We start from the raw sequence: 8,622 nt of genomic DNA on the forward strand, positions 1-8,622 counted from the left end.
AGCGCTCAGGACTCTCTGCTGTCACCGTGCAGGGATTTGGACCGGTACCAGATACCCAGATACATACAGTATGCATTATTCAATACACATCACTGTGCTCTGTTCAGAAGGGGGGGGGGGGGGGGTGTGCGGGGGAAGAGAGTGGCTACACCAAAAAAAAAAAAAAAAGCCACGACAATGAATGCAGACGAGGGGAGAGGACACGCGAAATGCGAAAGAATACTAATTCCATGAGGATCATTGCGTTAAAAGGGGATGGCGGGGTGTGTGTGTATATAATATATTATATATATATATATATATGTATGCTGGCGAGGGTTGCGACCGGTGAGAGAGATATTATTCAAAAAAAAGATGCAAGACGTTAAAAGCCAGCAGCGTCGTCCTCCCGGCGCTGACAGGCGGTGCACTAGAACAGCAGAGATGGAGACGCGACCGACCCAACCGACATGTATGACGCCCGGGAGAGGATCCGAAGGCAAGAGACGAGCGAGTGGAAGAGACCCCCCCCCAAAAAAACACACACATCATGCACAATCGCCGCAGCAGCAGACCCCCCCCCCACACACTACACAACGAGCCGATGGGGAAAAGGATGCGTTTACCTGTCAAGACTCCGACCCGGATTTGGTGGTCGTGGTTTGTTAAATCATCCCGTCTGACGCCATGTTCAAGCAGCGCTGTCGCCCCGCACTGAGAGCTCGGCACGGCAGGGCAAGAGCCGATCGCATCGAACTCTTGGAGAGGAAGGGAGGGGATGGGGAGAAGGAGGGGGGAGGAAGAGGAGGAGGAAAAAGGAGGAGGGAAATGATACAGCAACCGCTAAGGCGAGATAAGTAGAGAGTCGAGCGATCGGGACACCTACAGATAACGGGGCCGTGCGGCGCGCGGCAAAAAAAAGGAAAGGTTTTCTTGCGGGGGCTGTTTAAACCGTGTGCGTGCACACAAATGCACGGGCATAGATACGCGCGCACGTGCATAGATACGCGTGCACGCGGACACACGCACACACACAAATATACACTGCTGCGCGCCACACACATACACACCACGCACACACACACACACGCACGCACGCGCACACACACCACACACCACACACACACACACACACACACACACACACACACACACACACCACACACACACACACACACACACACACACACACACACCACACACGTCGGTTGGCGGACTGCCACGGTGGTGGTGGTAGTAGTGTGGATTCGAGATTAATTCTTATGGAGGCCGCTATTGATTTGCTGTGAAGTCTTTCACAGGGTTAGAGAGAACGTCTACCAGCGTCGCGACGACGACGTCAATCCACCCCCCTCCCCCCTCCCGCTACTCGTTTTGATGATGCGGCTCGAGGCACAGATGAGGCGTTCCGATGAAACCATCCTCTGAGATGAAAAGGTGCGCGCGGACGGCGGCTCCAGAGACGTCACGTGTCGAGTAGGTCTCTGTGCAGAGGTTTAAGAGAGGATCACAGTGTGACCTGTAAAAATGCAATCCAACTCCAACCCGAGGCAACACACAAAAAAAGAACCGCTTCTATTTATAGACCACACTGCAGGGTTCCATGGTGTATAATTCCTTGTTTGTGCTCATGGAATAAAGTATAGCTTCCCTCCCTTTTGTGGGGAATCTATAAATATACATCATTCATGGACACACGTAGTCTCTCTACACGTGCAGAGCAACAAACCAACCAAACGAACAAACCAACTAATCTAAGCATCTGGCAGATTCGTTGCAACTTCAATAGCCTACTCCCAACAATGTAGTTCAAATACATTACGTTTAATAATTTAAACGAGCATTAAACTGAAGTGAGGTGAAACCAGGGGTCCTGGGAAGAAGATGGGTTGGAGTCTATCCAGTGTATAGCAGGATTTACACTACAAGAATGTTTTGCCTTGTTGTCAATGCTAATTGACAACAAGGAAGGCTTGTTCCTATCAGTAATGCCAGGAATACTGTGATCCATGGAGGGGACTGTTTCTTCTAATATTGATCTTTTTAAATGCTAACCTCTGCCAACTTAGCTTGTCCAATGAAAACAAATGAAAGCTCATTCCTCACCATCCCTCCAATAGGCTGAGGGGCCTGGGAAACAAACATATCTTCCTGCATGCCTTCATGGTGCGGGGAAGCCCCTACCACAGTTGTTCGGGAAATGCAGTATAGGGGGGGGGGGGGGGGGAGCAGTTTTCTGCTATACACAGTTTGTGTGTATGTGTGTATTTCAGATGTGTCTGTGTGTGCGTGTGTGTTATGCAACAGCAGAGAAAGCGCTGAAAGCCCCTGCTTGCTGTGCTGGTGTTGGGGGACTTCGGTTGGATGTGTGTGTGTGTGTGTGTGTGTGTGTGTGTGTGTGTGTGTGTGTGTGTGTGTGTGTGTGTGTGTGTGTGTGTGTGTGTGTGTGTATGCATGTATGCACACACATGTATGTACACCGTGTGTGTGTGTGTGTGTGTGTGTGTGTGTGTGTGTGTGTGTGTGTGTGTGTGTGTGTGTGTGTGTGTGTGTGTGTGTGTGTGTGTTCTTGCATGCATGCATGTCCACACATGTAAGCACACAGATATGTGTGTATGTGCGTGTGGGTGTGTGTGTGTGTGTAGCATACATTCTAGCATATACATCTGACATGCATATGGTTAATCTGTTCATTGCCGCATCTCTGATGTGCAAGCTTGCCGAGCATGGCTCGTTATATAGGTGAGCCAAGCCTTTATTATTCTCCATTGCACAAACCTGCGTGGGGTTTACAGCTCGGAACCTGAGCAGATCAACGCACACGTAAACAAACATACAATTTCATGCACCTCAAAATGATAAAATCATGACATGATGAGAACAATCCAACCTTGGTGATGTTTCACAGAATACCATGAACAACTGTATTTTACTTAACATGTAACTCTTACTATTATGATTGTTATTGGCTTGACCCTTGTGTCCGTGTATAATACAGGGGCCCGGTTTGGTGAGGGTGTTCAGCTCCCAGGACAAAGGGGCCTGGTTGAGGATCCCAATGTCTGCAGTCTTTGTAGGCATCTTTCCCCTGTATTCCTATCCTGCTCTATAATGTCTCATGACGCATGAATGTGTTTCATATTCACATGTAAGTCACTTTGAATGTAAGCGTCAGTGGCTGAATGGTGCATGTATATTATCTGTAATGGTGATAATCACTTTGTTGTATTGATAGTTAAATATAAGCGCTTACACAATATGGAACTTTTCTCACTCAGAGTGTAGTCATCATCAACGATCCTTACTCAGCCTCATCATCTCCTCTGGTGACGTCTGTGAGGACTGTGAACAAATACTAGATGTTTATGTTGGTTTTTTTTTAAAAAGGGGACACAACAATAACCTGTTCCGCATGGCAACATAAGCAGGAACGATTCCCCAAAGAGCCCTAAAGTTTAACTTCCTGGTCCAATGCTGGTCCTCATTCCTGCAAGTAAAGACATGGAGCAGGACAGGAGTAGTTAAATGCATGATAAACCCTGCAGCTGTGCGTTTTACAGGCCTCCATCCCAATTAAACACACCATCCTGCAATTGCCAAATTATTTTCATATTTTCACGTGAATTAAATCTGCACTATGCACGTTTTCTCATTAGCAGCCTCTAGTGGCCTGGTTTTTAGTTGCAGCTATATCATTTTCAGACAATTTACTATCATCTGACATTTTTCCCAGGGGAGGGTAAAGGTGGACCAGAATTAAACAATTTATATAGATAGATTCACTAATTCACTATTATTTGACTTGTAGATAGGCATGCTTTATTCTTGGGAAACTGCAGTGCTGCAGTAGAAACATAACGAAAGTGCAGGATTAATATTTTCCCGTTTCGAAAAAGAACATTTCTAAATATATTTATGCTTGTTAAATTACCCAACAGCATGCACAACATTTCCATAGAGATGGTCCAGAGAGGGATGGTGAGCTGTGATTGGCCGAGACCATCCGAGTACAGCGCCTGGGGGCAGTCGCAGGCAGTCCTCCCGAGATGTGGCTCACTGATAACAGCAGCGTGTCTCTTTTAATTAAGGTGGAGGAGAAAAAAATAATAATACATACATACATCAAGGAAAGGAAGACTTAACTACACCTGGGGCCAATCCTCCGTTTGCACAGCAGAGCCTCTTCTCAACATGACTTGTTCACATCATACATGACCACACTTGGCCCTTTTTTTCCATGCTGGACTGAAGGAGAAAATTACTTCATCTTGATACCGGATGGAGGCACACAGATGAGTGAAGGGGGAAAGGAGGGAGGGTGAAGGAGGAAGGGGTATGAGTGAGTGAGTGAGTGAGTGAGGCGTGGTGCGTGCATGTGTGTGTAATTGTGTGTGTGTGTGTGTGTGTGTGTGTGTGTGCGCTATGTGCATGCGTGCGTGTCTGTGTGTTTGTACGTGTGTGTGTGTGTGTACACGCATGCACACACACGTGCATGCATAAGTTTCCATGTGTGCGTGCGTGAGGCGTGATGTGTGCAGGATGCTTGGCCAGGCCTCCACCAGCAGCAGCGCGGAACATCGCCACGGGGCTTAGGAATCAGACCCATTACATCTGACACCGGATTCCTCCGCTCTGCTCTGCATTTATGCAATTTGGACACGCCTCCTCTACGGCTGGCCGGTGTCGCAGAGCAACGCTGCGCTACAACAGCTCCACCGCCTCCATCGCCTCCACTACCTCAAGGGTTAGAGCGGGGGGGGGGGGGGGGGGGGGGAGAGGGGGGGGGGCAGAGCAGGGGGAGATAGTGCCAGAGAACCGGAGACAGAGCAGCAGCTGTGTCAGCCAGTGTCAGGGGTCACTCCATGTATAATGCAATGGCATAAGAAATAGTTGAACACATGTACAGTATATAATGTATATCATCGGCCTCCTAGACTCTTTGGTATTAATAGGAGGGCATGATGAAATGCCTTTAACGAAGGATTCCAAAAAATGATCAACCCGACCCGACAAACTAGAAAACTAACTTAAAACCTCAAACACAGTGAAGGGCACAGAGAGAAACGTATGCAACGTGGATCTCTCAGCAACAACTTTAAAACCATTCTGTCATTAGCCCGATGCTAGCCTGGCCTGCAGTGGGGCGCCACACGTCTGCCCATCCAGCCACACACCACTCCCTATGCAGAGCACTGTGTGTAGTGATGTTTCTGCTGTGACGTTCGTGCATTGGCAACCATGACCTCTGGCACGCCGTGTCCTCATCATGGACACCTCACCTCGTCGAATCCAAAACCGTCATCCTGTGAGCGATGGATCTTTTTGTTTTACACCGCAGCCCCCGCTGACGAAATGGGTGTTGACGGTCAGGACAAAAGTGTGGACAACTGCGCTCCAAATGGTCTGACCCTGTTTTGCTCTTGACATCTCATCGGTAAAGCTAAAATATAATTAGCTTGGATTTCTACGTGCAAGTTCACAAAGATTCTTATTTATTTATTGCAAAACATGACGGATCGTGGCTTCTCCAAGAGAGACTCACAGCGACACAAGCAGCGTCTGCTCCAGACGCAGAAACCTTCCAGAAACTTCTACACTGCCCTCCTCATATCTGAGATAACCCTTTAGCCAATGGAACTACTTCATTCTGGATTTTTAGGGAGGCTGAAATGATACCCATATGTTCCTCCTTCACTTAAACGTGCCTTTGGATGATTGGTGCAAATGTTTATTGCTTCTATCCGCACCTATAGCCATACAGAAAAAATAATGCTGATAAACCGGTTTTCAACAAGAATTGTTGATACAGCTTTCAATTCCAATACTCTTCCAATACTCGAGTTGACATGTTTTCCCTCGTGTTTAACTGAATTGAGAACCCTGATAACCACAACGTACGCCCAGACCCCTGCTCAAACCCATCTCATCGTCATCACCGTCAGCTCCACTGACAACAGAGAAGAGTTTCAAATGACTTTCAAGCTTCACTGCTTCCAGTGTCAGGAAATGACTGCGGTGAGTTCAGGTAGCTAATGCTGTTAGCATGCTGCTAGGGCCCAGCTGTCAAGAGAAGGGGGGGGAGTGGTGCTAAAAAGAACGGGAGAGAGAGAGAGAGAGAGAGAGAGAGAGAGAGAGAGAGAGAGAGAGAGAGAGAGAGAGAGAGAGGTTGGACTAGACAGGGCCTGGGAGCAGAGTCAGCAGCCCAGGATCAGTGGCATTGCCTGATTGGATCAGACATCCTCCTGCAGAGACCCCCCCCACCTCTCCTCCTCACTGACACACACGAGCACGTGTTCACAAAACGTGCAGGGGTTCACCAACACAACACTACGTGCATGGGCATGCAAACACGTGTTAATGCATATGTGCTCCTCATCACTTTCAAAGCCCGCCCCCTCCCCGGACATCCATTGGTCTATAGAGACCTTCAGCGACTCAGTGAATCAACCAACAAACTGGCTGGTTTGTTGGATGGCAGGTTGGCTGTGTTTGTTCTCTCTCTCTCTCTCTCTCTCTCTCTCTCTCTCTCTCTCTCTCTCTCTCTCTCTCTCTCTCTCTCTCTCTCTCTCTCTCTCTCTCTCTCTCTCTCTCTCTCTCTCTCTCTCTCTCTCTCTCTCTCTCTCTCTCTCTCTCTCTCTCTCTCTCTCTCTCTCTCTCTCTCTCTCTCTCTCTCTCTCTCTCTCTCTCTCTCTCTCTCTCTCTCTCTCTCTCTCTCTCTCTCTCGTTGGCGGATTAAGCCCTCATCATCCCAACACACACACACCATCACGTCAGCAGAACCCCCCTATACTACATGTAACACTGCTGAAATTGGACGACAGCATCTGTCAATCAAATCCCCTGAGCCAATTCGATGCAGTCAGCAGCCAACAGGCAGCTACCCCCTTTCCCCAGGTGAACTAAATCACCTAATCAAGGAGTCAGTCAAAAGGCAGCAGGACACAGTGATTTAAAAACCAGCCAAGGAGAACTTTGGAAAGAGACACTTCAGTTTTCAACCCTGGACACATGGCAGGGGTGGTACATGAGATCAAAATGACCAAACGCAAGAAGTTCATGAGAGATACACGTGATTACGCGTCTGGCAACGTGTATTTCTGGCGCACCACGACCAGAGATCCAGCCAAGCAACCTCAGACGCTTCAACGCGCAACCTCCAATGCTACACCTTCACCCTAGCTCTCCTCCACCTCCGTGGACTCTGACTCCAGCGGCCAATCAGGACGAGTCCGTGGTATGTCTTTTTTAGGCAATACCCACGGGGGCACCTACGACTACGAGCGCAGTCACCAACGGAAACCTCCTCCCGGACGCGGCAGGGGCAAGAAGACAGCCCGCTACCCTACAAATGCACCAGACGAGGACTACACAAGAAGCCCGGAGCTCACAACGATTATGAACTTCTCCACCAAACCCCTGACGGAGACGTGCACGCCTGCTCTCAACAAGGGGTTATCATTTGCGCCTACCTCTACCACCAATGACTTTGACACCATCATTGATCTCCAGAAATTCTTTCACACTCTTAGATTGAGAGAATTCTTTCAGTCTAATTACCACGTCCCGCTGGGAGAAAGTCAGGACAATGTGAATACCAACGAACAGTCCAGCCCACCTATGAACTGCTCATCAGGTAAACCCATCACGCCGTTCAGAAAAAAGTCTACCTTTAATCCTCCTAGAGGTAGAAATGCATCCCTTGATACATATTGTCGTTTAGTAGACCATGATGTACGATCTGTCCTTAAAACCAAGAGAGAATATAAGACATTTAATAATATAACCAAAGATGAGACAATATACGATACAAACTGATCTATTCCGTAAGCCCACAGATAGGCATACCCTACTGCGTGGTGATAGCTATCACCCCACACATCTCATTAAAAGCCTCCCAATCAGTCAGTTTCATAGGGTCTGTAGCTCAGATGAGCGATACAGTAAACAGGCCAATGACCTAACAAATAGATTTATGGAACGTAGATACAGAAAAGAGTTGATTGACGCAGCAAGTGAGCGTTTTAGCACCACCACTCAGAATGACACTCTACAACCGAGAATTAAAACCCCTCAAAATCCTTCTCCATTGTGTTTCACCACATACTCACCTGTCGGCTTTGAATTTCAGAACATTCTGAGAAAACACTGGCACGTGGTAGACTCGGACCCCAAACTCAAGTCCCTTCACAAGGAGCCCCCGAGGTTAGTCTACAAGCACCCACCTAATCTGAGAGATCAGCTAGTCAAGTCCTACACACCACCAGAGAGGAAATGCACCTTCCTCGATGACATCCCAGAAGGGAATTACAAGTGCACCAACTGTGCTCAATGTGGCTACACTACTAAAAGCAAAACATACAAACATCCACATAGTGGTAAGACACTCAAGATACGTGGCGTCATCACTTGCACACTCACTATGTTTATTTACTTAATCAGGTGTCCCTGTGGTCTTGCTTACGTAGGCTGTACCTCCAGATCTTTACGCACCAGGATTAGTGAACACAGAAGCAACATCGTGCTGCATCACTTCAAAAAGGCCGGCCACAACCTTTGCTATCTCCAGTACACAGGGATAGAAAAAGTTAACAAGCCCCCAAGAGGTGGTGACCATAAACGCTTACTACTACAGCGCAACATATT

At 48.0% G+C, this 8,622-nt stretch overlaps 1 protein-coding gene across 1 annotated transcript in view; it reads right to left on the reverse strand.

The window, feature by feature from the left end:
- Positions 1–668, reverse strand: part of gphnb (gephyrin b) — a gene marked incomplete at both ends in the record, with an annotated part of 84,093 nt that extends 83,425 nt beyond the window's left edge. The window contains 2 exon segments of the mRNA XM_084483647.1: positions 606–650; positions 653–668. Coding sequence (XP_084339773.1) covers positions 606–650; positions 653–668 — 61 coding nt within the window.
- Between the last annotated feature and the right edge of the window lie 7,954 nt (positions 669–8,622).

This window comes from Micromesistius poutassou (assembly GCF_964030765.1).
Source record: "Micromesistius poutassou genome assembly, chromosome: 19".
NCBI lineage: Eukaryota > Metazoa > Chordata > Actinopteri > Gadiformes > Gadidae > Micromesistius > Micromesistius poutassou.